Source organism: Ovis aries, chromosome 1, assembly GCF_016772045.2.
Source record: "Ovis aries strain OAR_USU_Benz2616 breed Rambouillet chromosome 1, ARS-UI_Ramb_v3.0, whole genome shotgun sequence".
Lineage (NCBI taxonomy): Eukaryota > Metazoa > Chordata > Mammalia > Artiodactyla > Bovidae > Ovis > Ovis aries.
This window is the reverse complement of record NC_056054.1, coordinates 91404919-91421019: the sequence shown is the minus strand read 5'-3', so window position 1 is coordinate 91421019 and position 16101 is coordinate 91404919. Positions and strand designations below refer to the sequence as shown.

Sequence of the window (16101 nt, the reverse complement as noted above, 5' to 3'; positions counted from 1 at the left end):
AGCCTCAGAGCCTGCAGGCTGGACACAGTGTCAGAGGTTTGATCCTTTCCCATGATTCTGCAAGTTGTTGTCATTGTGCAGGGTTTGGGGTTGTAATAGAACAGCAGAGTCTCAGGAACCTTCTGCCCGGAGTTGACTCGAATTAGCCCAAGAAGTGGAAGCGGGTAGAGCATTCCAAGGAGCAGGCATGTAGAATAGTCTGGGCTGCACTCAGATGCAAATGCTTGGTTTGTTTCCCTAAAACTCCCTCCTGAGAGGCTCTTCTCCAGATTCTGATTACAAACATAAATCCACTCCAGAGGTGCCTCTGAACTTGGCTGGGAGTATGCAGATTTTCCCTTTCATTCTTTATTTCCTTAGTATAATCACAGTTGCTGCAAAGAGGTGGTGATCCAGATGAACACATCTGGGCCCAGACCCAACCTGGTGCAGCTGGAAGAAGATGAGATATTAGGCTTTGGAAAATGAGGTTTCAGGGAAGGGTGGTCAAGAAACGCTGAAGTCAGGTGCATTTGAGGCGGCTTTGAATGCCTCTGCTCCCAGAGCTCCCCACTACTGCCGCCCCCACATCTCTGTGCATCACTCACGCCTTCCAGGCTGAAAGCTGCCCCGGAAAGCACCTGCCCTGATGCTTTTCCTTCCACAGAAGCTACCACCACACATCAGAACATGGTAGGGAGCTTAAAGAACCTCTTCCAACATGTACAAGGCTCTTAGGCATCAGCAAGCTGGCTTCCTCCAAAAATGCAACCAGTATAGATTTCACTTTAATAACAAAATAAATGTGTGCAGGGACAGAAATTCACTGAGGCCTCTCAAAACTGCTGAAGGAAATAGGATTTTGCTGCCCAAGTCCCCACTCTGTCTTCTCTGGTGTAATTAAATTGATGTGCTAGAGAGAGTGCTTACAGTGAAGCCACCAAGATAATCATGTGGGTTGTTGCACATCAGAGGGTTAGGGGTGAGAGATTTTTTTCATGCCAAGTTCCAACCTCTCTCTCACGATTGCCTCTCTTTTCTACCTGGGTTTGGACCTGGGTATTTTGTTTGTTTTCATTTGGAATCTGGTATTACATCTCAGCTTGATTTAGAAGAGTCAGGGGTCCTCTTTTCGCTAGGAATTTCCATCCTATTCACTGATGTAAGCAAGTGTCTGGGACAGTTCATGGAACATCATAAGCATTAAATAAGTATGTATTGAATGATGAATGAATGGGTAACTTTGTCAAAGGGTGATGCACCTGGGACACTCATGCCAGGGGACTCTCAAACTCGATCTCCTGTTTTGGAGGATAAGTCTGAGTTTGCCTTCAACCCAGATTGCTTTGCTGTTGGACTAAACTCAGGGGTGCATGGAGCTCATTAATTGCCTGTTCTTGACTTATATGATGTTGCCCTCCAAAACCAAGGTTTTTTCTGTTCTCCTTGAACTAAACTAGTCATGATCAATTCCCTAAGCCTATCCACTGGAACCGTGACCATAAAGAACAGTACAAAATAATCATAAGGATCAGTATCCCCAAAAAGGATGGTGAGTGAGTACACCCACCCGTCTCTGCCACATCTAGTCTGCACTACTTTGAATCTAGTGGTTACAAATGTAAACTTTGGAGTCAGACCTAAATTGAAATCTTAGGCAAGTTTCTTAATCTCTCAAATCTCAAACTCTCTATCTATAAAAGGGGGGTAATCATAAATATTTTATAGGATTGACATTTTAAATGACATGATATACATAAATCTCTCAGCACAACGCCTGGCATATAGTAAATGCCGAATTATGATGGCTCTCATGACAAGGAGGCTGAAACACACTGCTGGTCTTTGTGCTCCTCCCTCAGTTGCATCTTAGGTTACTGGAGAGGAAAGGACCTCAAGGTCATTTGGAGCCAGCATTCTGCTGGAAGCTCAAGCTTCTGCCCCAGTGCAAATCACGCAGGGGATAGTCTTGTCTCTGTTTAGCCTCTTGGACGATAGTGAGATTATGTGTTCCCTTCTCCAATGCATGAAAGTGAAAAGTGAAAATGAAGTCGCTCAGTCATGTACCACTCTTCACAACCCCATGGACTGCAGCCTACCAGGCTCCTCTGTCCACGGGATTCTCCAGGCAAGAGTACTGGAGTGGGGTGCCATTGCCTTCTCCATCAAGGGAAACACCCACAGAATTTTATAAATTAGATATGCCTCATAGGAGTGAATAGAGATGGGGAAGGAAGCTGAGCATCTCCCAGTTAGTCATCAGGCATTTGCCTGGTGGCCCAGGGGACAGGATTCTATCTCTGGGTCAGGAAGATCCCCTGGAGAAGAAAATGGCAACCTGCTCTAGTATTCTTGCCTGGAGAATCCCATGGACAGAGGAGCCTGGCAGACTGTAGTCCATAGGGGTTGCAAGAGTAGGACACAACTGAAGTGACTTGGCAGCACCAGGGACAGGTAGCTTTGTCAAACATTTCTAAGTCTGGCCACATGGGCATTTGCTCTGCTGTGGGAGTGTATAGACATAGGCATGGGAGGGGATGAGCGGTCCTTGGCAGCCTCAAGCCTGAAGACACTCTCCAAGGCAACGTTCACACTTGAGGAGTGTAGAGGTTGCCATGTCAACAACAGGTCTTGGAAGTAACTTTCCCACTTGTCTGCTTGGACCTGAACACTGTCCAGGGCATATTGATAGAGAACAGAGCCTGAGGACAGGAGAAAGCTGTCTCACGGTAGTTCTAGGAACTCCTCCTTCCTTTTTAATGAACATCCTCCTGAGAGAAACTTTGCCAATGGGTTGTCAGACACAGCAGGGTGGCTAAACACCTGATGGTCTCCCCAGGTCCCCCATAAACCCAAGCACCTCCGTGGCTAGGGCACGGCTGCTGTCATCGTGTTGGTTAGTCAGCGGCACACCTGGGCGACTATGGAACTGCCTTTAAGGCTTGAGTTTCTGATCAGGTGTCAGGGTGCTCTGTAGCTCCCCCAAAGCTGTGCACCTCTTCCACCACCTGAACAATTCCCCAGGGAGCATAAGGTCCCTGTGGGTTCTTGGGTGCCCAGGAGTTAGAGTCACATGCCTGTGAATGAGGAGCCAGGGAGCAGGCTTCTGGGCCTGCACCTCCTGGCAGAGTCGCATGAGCCCTGGCTTCTGGGCAAGAAGTTGTCTCAGCACATCAGTGTCTCAAAAGCTGTTATTGCCTGTGAGTTGCCCTCCTGTGTCTTGAGCTGTGAGGCATAAATAACAATTATGGTGGTGACCGAGACACCTGCACTGTGAGATACAATAGGTGTCACTTCACTTGGATGAGTAGAAAATTTCAGGGTAGGAAGCTGACCGTGAAATACCCATTCAGAAAACTAAAGAAGAGACAAGGATGGGAGGTGCACGGCAGGTCAGTAAAAAGACATCTCTTTGAGGGCTGGAGAGATTTCAAGATCACACTGAGAAAGGAAATGGCAGCCGGCCACCCCGAGTCCCAGAAGGCTGAGGCACTCAGTCCCCCGGCCATGGCCCCCTCCTCCTCCACTGCCAAGAGTGGGCAGGAAACAGTTTGCAGGGAGGCCAAGAGCAGGGTCACTCCTCCCCTCCCGGACGCCGGGTAGAAATGAGCCGGAAGGAGCAATGAGACCCTTAATCCTGTTGTCAGGCTGGGAGGACCCCACAAGCATCGTGACTGTCGCTGTTCATTTATTCTGTCTTGTGGCTACTCCTTGGGTGTCATCAATTCTATTTTTACCCACTTTATCCTCTGGTTACTAATTCTGACAAGAACCCCTTAGAGAAAATCCTGCAAGTAGGTAAAAGGAGGAGAGTGCCTTTGTTCAGTTTCAGCACCCTTTGGAGCCAGCCAGCCACCATGGAGCTGAGATTTAGGGTCGTGAACTGTGTACCCATGGGCAGGCTTCCTGTCTGATTTGGGGCCAGCTTCCCCATTAGCGAAAGTCCATTAAGCACTCTCCTAGAAAGCCTGAGGTCGCTAAAGACTCTTTGTTTACGAAGCACAGAGTGTCTGCAGAGACAGGTGTGCGACATAAATACAAGGTGGTTTAATTATTTTAACATCCCACTGATACCATCTGAGAACAACAGTAGGTCTGGGGCTCCCAGCCCTCTGCCACACGTGGTGCTTGAGGACATCTGCTTAACACGCTCCCTTCCCTTCCTGCGGCCCCCATGGGCACAGATCCATATGTCAAAGTGTCCCTGCTCTGTGATGGGCGGAGGCTGAAGAAAAAGAAAACCACCATAAAGAAGAATACCCTCAACCCTGTCTACAACGAGGCCATCATCTTTGACATTCCCCCGGAGAACATGGACCAAGTCAGCCTGCTCATCTCCGTTATGGATTATGATCGGTAGGTAAGGTCCTAGGGGGCCATGATTCCCTGCCCCTCACTCCCACCCCAGTATAGCACAGGGCTCTTTGACCTTGGACCTTGTGGTTCATGTGGCTCAGGCACTCAATGGCTTCAAATCTGGCTCCACCCAGGGAGGTACAGGAGTTTGAGGAAGATCATGGATTTCCAGAGAAGCTCAAGCTTCACTTCCCAGCGGGCTCATTGCCATCAGGGGCTTCCCCACCCATCAGTTTCCCTGCATTCACTCCTGACTCTTCCTGTTCCTCCTTCCGGCATCTGTTCTTGAGAACCCCTCCCTCTCCTCTCCATTCCTACGCTGCTTCCACTCCCGCTTGGGGGTGTCTATGCAGCCTCCGAACTGACCCCTGCCGTCATCACTCCCTGCCTCAACCCAGCCACACCTTCCTAAAAGATCACTTTGTTCCTGGGCTTGCCCTTCTCAAGAACCATCAGTGGCTCCTGTTGTCTAACCTCTTCCCCTGAACTCTCAAGAGCTTCCAGATCTGGACCCAGGGTATCCATCCAGCTTGACTTCACTCACCTGGTGTGAGTTTTTTCTCTTCCACTTTTCAAATCCTGCTCTCCTGTCAAGGCTGGCTCAAACAGATTCTCCAACTATTCCAGCCACCGTGCCTCCTTCTCTCCAGTTGTCACTTTTGCTTGAAGGAGGAAAAAAAACAAACAAAAAAAAAACATGCAGTAAACCTAAATCCAGGCTCTTTAGCACAAGCTCTCAAGGCATAGTAGGTGCTTGGTGAACAAAAGTGAGTGATGATTGATGCTCTTGCTGAGTGAATAAATCATATCATAGCCGCTGGGTGTGGAGAAATGGTACTCAGAGCAGCTTGATTTATTTCCAAATAGCACTGATGTCTCAAGCACTCGCTGAGTCTAATAAAGGAAGAGCCTTAAACTCCCACTCCCCAAAGTCAAGCCATCTGCCCACCATTCCTGAGATTCCAAACAAGGTTAGAACCTTTTGCTCATCTGTCTGTGTCCAAAGTCCATCCAAGGAGGCCGGGGAATGTCTCACTGCAGCTGGCACCCTGAGGCCCTGCCAAGCATTTGTTTAAAGAGCTCAGCACTCTGAATTAGACCAGCGGGGTTGAGGCCCAGACTGCGGGACCTCCCTTTCTGAGAGCATGTCTGGTCACCGATGCCAGGCCCTCTGTTTCTCCCTTAGAGTGGGTCACAACGAGATCATTGGAGTCTGTCGTGTGGGGATCAACGCTGAAGGCCTGGGAAGGGACCACTGGAACGAGATGCTGGCGTACCCACGGAAGCCCATCGCACACTGGCACTCCTTGGTGGAGGTAAAGAAATCCTTCAAAGAGGTGGGTGAGGTCGCGCTTGGCCCTTGGCATGTTTGCTGCATGGCAGCGCGGGCTAGAGAATGGCAGTCGGCTGCTGTGAGACCTCGCCTTTGTGGGTCCTTTGTGGGGGTGGATTCGCCTGGGTGCGGGGGGGCACATGCTTTTCACCCAGGGTGTAACAGGCAGGAAGGAAGTGGAGGAAGATGGTGGGAACCTGCTTGACAAGGCTTTGGTGTGGCGTATATTGAAGTGACCCTGAGTTCTAAATGGAAAATAAAAACTTGGAGGAAGCCTGGCCAGCTGCTCACCATGCCAGGCCAGGAATGCTTTCACAGAGCCCCTGAGCCAAGTCAGCCCTTTCGGAGAGAGCCCCAGGAGAGCGAGATCAGAACCTGGCAGAAAATCCCAACCCCATCCAAGCAGTAGGTTCCCTGAGGCTCCAGCCAGGCTGTCCTGCAGCGGTTTTCACCGTGTGGATGGAGCTGGTCATCGAGAGGACTCCGCTCTCATGAATGTGGGTTCTCCCCACTGCCGGAGAAGAGAGTGAGGCTTCAAGGACCCGCTTTCCAGCCAGGTCCTAACAGAGATGTAATGGACACAGCACTGCCTGGAAGTCCCGAAATGGGCTCCAGGCCTGGCCCTTTTCCACTTGCTGCGTAATCCTGAGCTAGTTATTTCTTTCTCGACTGCAAAGAAAACATTCCTTCCAGTGACACCTACAATCTGCCCCACCTCCACCGAACTCCACCAGTTTAAGATCCTGCCATTTATCACCTCGATGATCCCTTGGCCTTTTTTTTTCTTAAATGGGCTGGGACATGGGTTGGGGTGGCCGAAGCCTCTGGGCAGGAGTTTAAAACTTTGAGGAGAGTTTTAAACCTCATTTTGAGTCTTCCAGGCTCGAGTCCGTAGCCTAGAAAGCTAGGTGATCATTCACTCATTTTAAAAAATAGCGATAGGTTTCAAGCCAGGAAGTCTCAAGAGTTGTATAAAAACTGGAAAATCTACTAATAAAAAAATAAACCGCATGGCCCCTCAGCTTAAAAGCAGAGTCTCCTTAAAAACAGAGTAACTCCTTCCCCATGTTCTGTGACCCAGAAAAGGTGTGGGCAGAAAACCCGGAGACGCTACCAGCTCCCTTTCCTGCTCAGGGTGGTCAAGCCTGCTTCCAGCAGCACTTGTTGTTCCGTCGTCAAGTCGTGCCCAACTCTTTTCGACCCCATGGGCTGCAGGCCTCCCTGTCCCTCACCATCTCCCGGAGCCCACCCAAACCCATGTCCATTGAATCGGTGATGCCACCCAACCATCTCATCCTTTGTTGTCCCCTTCTCCTCCTGCCTTCAGTCTTTCCCAGCATCAGGGTCTTTTCCAATGAGTCGGCTCTTTGCATCAGGTGGCCAAAGTATTAGAGGTTCAGCATCAGTCCTTCCAATAAATATTCAGGGTTGATTTCCTTTAGAATTGACTAGTTTGATCTCATTGCTCTCCAAGGGACTCTCAATAGTCTTCTCCAGCACCACAATTCAAAAGCATCAATTCTTCGGTGCTCCAGCAGCATGAAACCTCACATTTCTGTCTCCTGGTTGCCTGGATCTTACCACAGCTCCGGAGCTTTATTGAGGGAGGCCAGCTGTTGGGCCCTCCTGCTTTCCCAGAAGGCCCTCTCTACAAAGTGTGGGTAAGGTACCCACAATCAGCCTCCACCTACACGTGAGCCTCCAGTGGGAAGCCAGCACCTCACTGACTGCAGTGCTTTTTCAGTCTAGGGAGGGAGCGTGGCAACTGTCCTCCCCCTTTAAAATCCTTTGGAGATATTTAATGATAGAATAGGTACACTAAAATGCTCAGGAAGGCATAGGGGCAGGGGTAAGGAACGGGAGCTGAGAGGTCTCAGGCACCTCACGGCCCCACCTGGTCTTCAGTTTCCTGGTTGGTAAAATGAAGAGGTGAGCTTTTCCCATCTCAGCTTTTCTAAGAAACTCTGACCTAAAATGACTGGGCAAAGAGTGAACCCACATTTTGTATCACCTTTCTAACCTTGAAGATGCAACAAACCACTGCTGTTACTGGGTTAGTCTGTCCACATGAACCGGAATAACCAGCCAGTGGTGGCTGGAGTTGGAACTGGGGTGCAGAGTAGTACAGTGGGGCTGGGACTCAGCCCCAGAATCATTTTCCATAATGAATACAACCTAATTAAGCCAAATAATTGATTCCAAGTCCTGTTTCTTTGAGAACTCTGACTCCCTGGTCCAGACTACAAAAGAAAGATAAAGTAGAACCAAGCCCTTGAAAATGAATATTTGATGAGACAGCAAAGGGAAAGCAACAGTATATGGAAAACGAAGAGAATAAATTGATTCATATTCTTTGGGTTTAATTTTTTATTGACCTCACACACCAGGTTCCCGAGACTGCCCCTCCCCAATTCCCCAGCCTTCCGTTTTCTGCTCAGTTGATCATGTCTCTGTATGAAGAAGCTGAGAATGGCATTCATCTTGGCAACTTAGGATTTCTTCAGTACAAATGTATAAAAATGCGTGCCTGTGCTTTTAGCCCCTACAGTTGAAGTACCTTTATAAAGATGCGTCTGAAAGCCCACCAGGATAATATAAAGCAAGCCTTTTTTGTGTTCATGTGATGCATTGTACTTGAATATTTATCATCTCAATCATCCTTAGAGTTTACATCCTGTCTCCTTTTTGGTCCTGTTCTGGACAGTGAGCAAGAACCTGGCTCCTGGAACTTGTTTCTCCTGTTTGTGTCATACATTTTAAAAAAAAACAAAATCTTATTCTCCCACCCCCAGGAAGATGAATGGCATCATATCTAGAAAGCGCTGTATTTATATTACACCATTCTTAGAGGGGTTTCAAGCTCTGTGATCATTACTTTTTTTATTAACGAGAACAGAGGGCACCCTACTTACTTGTTTGGGGTTTTATAATCAGGTTGAGGGAACAAATTAACTGAAAAGGTATTTTTCCCTGCTGGGATTATTTTTCATGAATAAAAATTGATTAAGCTGCAGCGAACAACCTTTCCCCTGCAGTGACTGTGGCCGCTCGCCTCTCAGCACTCCTGCCCAATGCTGCGTGTCATCGCTGTCACCACATACAGAGCCCAGGTTGGCCAGCCATCTTCTCCAAGGCGTTTTACTATGAAGGGACAAATCCAAACCGCCTGCCAGGGATGGGACCTATCTGTTGGAACCTGACCCATTTCAGAACAATAAAAGATCTCACTGGACCACAGCCACCCTGGACTAATCACCTTCCTTGGTGTGCTGGGGACCAGTTCTCTGCTATTTCAGAGCCGCCACAATAAGCCTGCCAGGAATCATTCACCTTTCCATTGTCCGTGAACCCCATCTCCTCCCTGTTTATCTTCCTAGGAAAAATCAGAGGCTGGCAGGGGAGCCAGTGTGCCTTCTTCATTTGCTCTGGATAAACAATTATGCTCTGTGTGACTTCTCTTTGAGCTATTATGTAAAGGGAAAAAGAAGTACTCCATGTGGCCATTTCGCTTTTTCTCCTGTGGACTGGCCTGTCCATCAGGTTGTTTAAGTGGCATGCTTACCCAGGGGAGAAGCCATTAATTGCAGTGTACCTTTCACTGACGTTAAAAGTGACGTTAAAGGTTGTAACAGAAAAAAGTAGAACTTCTAAAATGAAGGTCTATTCAATGAAAGCATTGGTAACCATCTTTTGGCACCTTCTGGTTAAGAATTCTTGAGTCAGAAGTCACAGTGGGCTCAACAACCAGGCATTTATTTATCTAAAATATTTCACCAGGGAAACCCTCGGTTGTGATTTCATTCACGTGGATGCTGCAAGCAGAGAGACTGCCACCTGGAGTTAGGAGTAAGTACCTGGTGTGGACCCAAAGAGGTTAGGCTTCTTATTCCATCGTGTGTCTCCTTCTCCTGGTGTGTCCAGCTGGGAAGGCGGCTGCAGGATGGAGTGGAGGGAACACTGAGTGTAGCCCTGATTTCAGACCCCAGCTCTGCTCCTGACTGGCTCTGCTGGCTTCCTCTGCATCTTTGTTTTCTTATCTGCAAGAACAAAAGAGCCAGGGCCATCTCCCAGCCGGTCTCCGGGTCCCGTATGCTAAGATAGCTCGGGCTCAGGTCACGTAATGGTGGTCGTCAATACCTCCAGACCAGCCTTTTTTGGTTAGTTGTAAAGATCTGCAGGTTGGTCTGTCCAGGGGTACAAAGGACCATGAAGAACTGAGCCTGGGGACTTCCTTCAATCTGGGAACATGAAGGTGATCAATAGGCCTGGGTCTCAACTCCATGTTGTGGGCTCCCACGGGAGATGCTGGCTGGGATGGTCTGATTCTCAAGTGGCTCAACTCTGTCTAGAAAGGCTGTGTTGTGAGGTGGGGGTTGGAGGCGGGACCTTGTCCTTCTCCATTCCACCCCTACACACTGCACAAAGGCATAGTCCACTTCTCAGCCCTGTTACTCCTCATGGAGACCCAGAAAGTCCGAGAGAAGCAGAAGGGGCTGAGCTTCAGGTTCAGAAAGGCCGTCTCAGGACTTCCCAGGTGGTCCAGTGCTGAAGACTCTGATCTCCCACTACAGGGGCCACAGGTTCAATCCCCAGTCAGGGAACTAAGATCTTGCATGCCACATGGTACAGCTGGAAAGAAAAGAAAGACAGAAACCCATCTCACCCACCTGCCTAACTTCTCTCCCTGGAGCCTTGTCCTGTGTCTCCTCTGCTCCCAGAAAGGATGGAGTATGCAGTGGACACTGACTCACTTTGAAGTTATGCAGCAGGTCTAGAATATTCACAGGGTCAGATCCTTGCCCAGAAAGCATTGCTCCAGCTCTGCCTGGCTTTGAAGTGTGAAGAAGGGTTCAGTGACCGAGTGTGGGTCATCCACTCTCAGTCCTCTTCCCTCCATTACGCCTCATTATATCACCGTCTTCACAGAGGGGTGAGAATTGGGCTGAGGGATGGCAGCCTGTGAGACAGGACAGTAAGAGGGGAAAACGTGGGGGTGCCCGAAAGGGCGGGAGCTGCCATCTCCTCCTGCCTCCCTTCACAAGTCGAGTGTAAAGCCCCCCAGGAAGCACGGAGGCTGAAGAGGAGAGGCCGGCGCTGAACAAGATCAGAGTTTTAGCTGTACTAACAGCTCCCAGACAAATTGCTAATAATTCATGATTGCGGCTTCTTGGCAGTAAGGGCACACTCTGCAGACGGCCTCTTCTGCTGCTAACAAAATCTGATTTTCAGTGTGAAAAATGGCTGAAGCATTCAGAAATGGTCCCATCATAGCACCTCATTAACACACACACACACACACTCCACACGCTAAAGAGAGCTTTCATTATCTCTACAGCAAGTCTTTTTAAAAATCAGGTCTTCAGGCCGTTTTCTTTCTTTTTTTTTTTAATTTTTATTTTTATTGAGGTATAGTAGCTTTTTGTATTAAGTACAGAAGAGTGAATCAGCAATATGTATACACAATCTCTTTTTTGGATTTCCTTCCCATTTAGGTCACCACAGAAGACTCAGTAGAGTTCCCTGGGCTATACAATAGGTTCTCATTATTTGTCTGTTTTATACAATATCAATAGTGTGTATATGTCAATCCCAATCTTCCAATTCATCCCCTTGACCTAAAGCTGTTTTCCTTGTTTTTGCATGGCTAACAGCAAAATTCACAAAAGCTTACAAAAAGCTGGAGAAAAGTGGATTCAGTGCATGGGCCAGATGAGTTTGGCAAGTTGAGATGCACATTCCCTTGGCATTGGCTAAGTGCTTTCTCCCCCTCTTCGCAGTGGCAAGGCCGAGCCGCCAGCTTCGACAGCGAGAGTTCGTGCCCGTCTCCGAAACCACCTCCGACACCATGAGCTGCACAGTGGTGGCCAGGTGACACAAACGAGACTCAGCAGCGTTCTTTTTGCACTTGTTCAACAGTCTAGACACAGTGTTGTGCCTCAGTGGCAGCAGGGGCAGCACGCCTCTCACTTCAGAGTCTTAGCTGCCCCATGTCAGTCAAGGCCGAGACACTTGTGTGGTCAGAGCTGTCTTAGTCTTTTCTGTCTCTCAAGGTGATGTTTTCATGGTTCTTTCACTTTTTATGGATCTGCTGTCAGGAAGAAAAGAAGAGAAAAACAAAGAGGGGAGAGCCCAGGTGTTGGTTCTATTAAATACAATGTAAAATAGTCGTCGTTGGTGGGAGGGTGGTCTGAATTTCTGAAATTTTGTAATAGTTGTCTTTGGTGGGAAGGTGGTCTGAATTTCTGAAATTTTGTGTCTCCACTGAGCTCCATAACCCTGGAGGAGAAGGATGAGCAATGGCTGCTTTGTTCAGTGGCCCACAGGAAGCTGCAGATCTGGCCAAGAGCCTTTACAAAAGTGATTTATGACTCTTAGAAGCTCTTTGCTGATGTGACATAAACCAAGGTGCAGACTCCTGGCCCCATGTTGAAATCGCGAGCACTCAGAGCTGTCTGTGAGCCTTCGACTGGCTGGTCGTGCAGGGCTCCTGGCTCCCCGTCCTTGTGAACTTTCCTCCTGAATTGAACATGACTTGATCCCTCATGGGAGCTGAGTCGCTTTCATTAGGAACGGTTCTGCGGAAACAAAACATGCCATATGTTTTCTGGCACACCACAGTTAATGACCACGTTTGTCTGAAAACAGAATCTTTGTTCTCAAAAATAACCTTCGTTGTTAAAAAAAAAAAAAAAAGAGGAAGCACATATGTTCTGGAATGATTTCTGCGTTATACATAGCTTTCTAATTCCATGAAGTATCAAGCAGCTGTTTAAAATGCCTAAACAGGTCAAAGAAAAACCTACATAAAATGTTCTTTTCTGAATGGGGAGTTTTGAAATCCAAGTGATAGGTGGAGTGTATCTTTCTATGAAGAGTACCTTCTTGATTGAAACCAAGTCAGCTTAAGTCTATTTCAGCCGCCTTGACTCTGGGACAATGTTCATCTTAAACTTTAGTTATAGAAATTATTAAGTATTTCAGTGTTCGTTTGTTTGTTTCAGTGGTAGTGAAGGATTTTTTTTTTTCTTTAAATCTCTACTGTAGGTAAAATTCAGTTTAGGAAAAAAGTATGTTTGGACTATTCTGTATTGTAATTGTACATTTCTGTTGAGTTAATTAGTGGCCTTCCCACCAACCCCCTAGAACTAGGTTGATTTGCTCCATCAGTCTGGTAAATGCGCGGGTGGGTCTTCACTTCTGTGTAGAGCTCAGAAATGCCAGTTTCTAGAGCCGTGTGTGTAACTTGCAAGAGGCAGGTCTGCTGAAGAAGTGCTTCTTTCAACCATGGAAGGTCAAGAATGTAAAAACTGTTCACACACCTTGTGTCTTACTCTTTATATGTGGCACATGCTTTAGGAGCAGCAACTCAATAAAGCTACCCTTGTTTTAAGTCAAGTTATCGGATTTCTGTGTTGATATAACTTTGAGTAGTGTCTTCTAATCCTCAAGATGACCAAATTGGGCAGGAGGTAACAAGATATTGTGGCAAAAGAGGTTTTCAGCTTTAAAAATGTAGATAAACCCAGAATTCACCCTGTACTGAGCTTTAGGCTGGGGCTAATGTGGCACTGATTTAAAGACAAGTTTTCTCCCCAAATGTCTTGTGATTGATAGGCCTTCTCAGTCAAGTCATCTTGCAGCTGGATTCTCTTGACAGTGAGGAAAAACTCAAAGTCATGAAAAGACTTCCAACATGAGCTTCATTCTTGACTCTAGAATGATCCCATCAAGATGGCCATTTCAATCATTAGGCAGATGCTGCAAGTTCTGCAACTATGAATGGGGCAGTGGGCTGCCTAGGTTAGGAGCCCAGAAATTTATGTGAGGGGGTCCTTCTAGAAGTGAGCTCAAAATGCACATGCAACTGTGGAGGCAGCTGAGGATGCTGCCTTAGAGCAGTTCCTTCTTGGAGAAGGGAGTGTGATCAGTGTGAATCAGGCAAGAACACTGGAGTGGGTTGTCATGCCCTCCTCCAGGAATCTTCCCAACCCAGGGATTGAACCCTCATCTCCTGCACTGGCAGGCAGTTCTTTACCACTAGCGCTACCTGGGAAGCCCCAAAGTCATGATAACCAGGGCCTTTTGCATATCAGTATTTTTTTTTTAATGCAAAAGTGAAAGTGAAAGTCAGTTATGTCCGACTCTTTACCCCATGAACTATACAGTCCATGGAATTCTCCAGGCCGTAATACTGGAGTGGGTAGCCTTTCCCTTCTCCAGGAGATCTTCCCAACCTAGGGATCAAATCCAGGTCTCCCGAGTTGCAGGTGAATTCTTTACCAGTTGAGCCACAAAGGAAGCCGAAGAACACGAGTGGGTAGCCTATCCCTTCTCCAGGGGATCTTCCTGACCCAGGAATCGAACTGGGGTCTCCTGCATTGCAGGCAGATTCTTTACCAACTGAGCTATCAGGGAAGCCCTTTAAATGCAAAGTTCCTTTTATTGAGCAGTATTTCCAGGCTGAAGAATGCCTCTCCCCTCCTCTCCCCTTATCCTCAGGATGTTAATTAATTGCATCGTCATTTAAAAAATTATTGTTAATTACTGCTTTGTGTCTTCCCACCCCTGTCACAGCCTGGAGTTTTTATTCAATTAAATCTCTCTCTCTTGCCCATTTCTCTTGTCATTGTACATTCCTGAGGTTTAGTAGTCAGCACACATACAGGATACTGCAAAGCTTTTACTTTTAATCTCTGTTTCACATAGGTAACCCACTTCCCTTCAGTCAAGGTACAGCAAAGGACTTGTTTGTTTTTTATTCTGCCCGAGGAATACCTGCATGCCCCGAAGGCTGGAATCCACCTGGAGTTTTGTCAGACTTGTAGCTCACAGAGCATTTGGTACACGGGGCTCTGCTGTTTCCTCAGCTCTTTGGCTCAACAAGCAGCCCCTCCAGATGCTGAAGCTTCTCCAGGGAAGTGGATCACACACTCATGTCGGGAAAGTGTGATGCTTTTGTCTACTTGGCAATACTTGATGAGAAAATCCTGTTGCAGACTCAAAATTAAAAAAGAAAAAAAAAAAAAAACTTAATGGAATAGCCTCTCTGCTCACCCCCAGCTTTTAATTAATTTAGAAAGCAGCCCATAGAGTGGAAAGTTCTCTCCCTTCCTGCACATCTGCATCTAAATTACTGGCACTCCACAGTGAGATGCCACCAAGGGAGCTGAACTGCTGAGAGAAGCACTCTGCTGCCCAAAGAGGCAGCTTCCTCTTGCTTCTGCCTCCCCATCAGATCACCCGCCAGCCACTGGCATCTGATGATGTGCTAGTCACATCTAGAGCAAATCAACCATCAGGGGAAACGGGTTGGGCTGGCTGGGCTGGGTTATGCAATAGTAACAGCCTTCATATTTCAGCGACTGCAAACAACAAAGGCTTGTTTCTCATTCGAGCTTAATGTTCATCACAGAGGTTCTGTTCATGGGATTGATTCAGGGGAACTCAGGGTAACAAAGCAGCCAATGCCTTAGACAGTGCCAGATGCCACGCCTTAGGATAAAGAGCGTGCGGAAGGGTCTCATCCTGGGTTCAGTGCTCTGGCTTAAAAGGAACACATCACTGTCCTTCACAGTTCATTGCCCAGAACTATTCGTGTGGCCTCCAAAACATAAGGGGTTCAAGCAACCAGAGGAAGAGGAAGTAGAAATATTTGATCATCAGCACGTGGGAAGACCACAGTGAACTTCGCAGACCCATGAAGGGTGACAGCTACTGAAGGACTGATTCAGAGACACTAAAAAAGGGAAACTGTAGTCTATTCATTTTTGCATGAAATCAAGAACTGTACCTCGAGTCTTGCAGATGTATGTTGGGCCACACAACTGTGCTAGCCTCAGACTTAAATCTTGCCCACAAAAAAATTTCTAGCCCAGTAAGTTGATAACATAAGTAACTCTTAGTCCAAAGTAGAAAGTGGTCAGTACAGGAAGGGAGGTGAAATAAAAGACTACGGAAGTACAAAAAGGAATAACATAGCTCTGCAGACTGAGTGACAGCTCAAGGAATGAGGCGCCCTTGACCTAGGAAGGGTAGGACCCGCAGATGTGGAAGTTGTGAGGAGGAGGCACATTCCAGACTCAGGAGTCTATACAGGTAAAGACCCAGAGCAGTGGAATTCCCAGGACTGCCACACAGCCTGCATCTAGGGGAGACAAGGAGCCCCCGAACACAACGCCCGCCTTGCATGCACTGTCTGCCCAGGCAGGATGCTAGACTGCTCTCCCAAGGAGTACTTCTTTCCCCTGCCCTGGCCCTTGCCTAGTTCTTGCCAGCCGCCTCCCCTGGGAAATGGACCTGCTGCTCCTCCCCTCTCCATTTCAGGCTTGACTTCTGCTCCCAAAAGGGCTGATCACCTGGAACTTCAAGACTCGCCTGAATCTGAGACTTGGTCCAACTGTCTCATCTCATCTAACTGTCACACCTCATCCACT

At 47.7% G+C, this 16101-nt stretch overlaps 1 protein-coding gene across 6 annotated transcripts in view; it reads left to right on the top strand.

The window, feature by feature from the left end:
* The window catches only part of SYT6 (synaptotagmin 6), a 66352-nt gene extending 53289 nt beyond the window's left edge, over nt 1-13063 (top strand). For 4 of the 6 annotated variants that reach the window (XM_027973430.3, XM_042252895.2, XM_042252885.1 and 1 more), the window contains exons 5-7: nt 4164-4335; nt 5522-5672; nt 11446-13063. In XM_027973430.3, the coding sequence (XP_027829231.1) occupies nt 4164-4335; nt 5522-5672; nt 11446-11517 (395 nt within the window). In that variant the 3' untranslated portion in view covers nt 11518-13063. The remainder of the gene's footprint in view (nt 1-4163; nt 4336-5521; nt 5673-11445) is intronic. The other 2 variants (XM_042252888.1, XM_042252897.2) reach the window with 1 other exon arrangement.
* The last annotated feature ends 3038 nt before the right edge of the window (nt 13064-16101 follow it).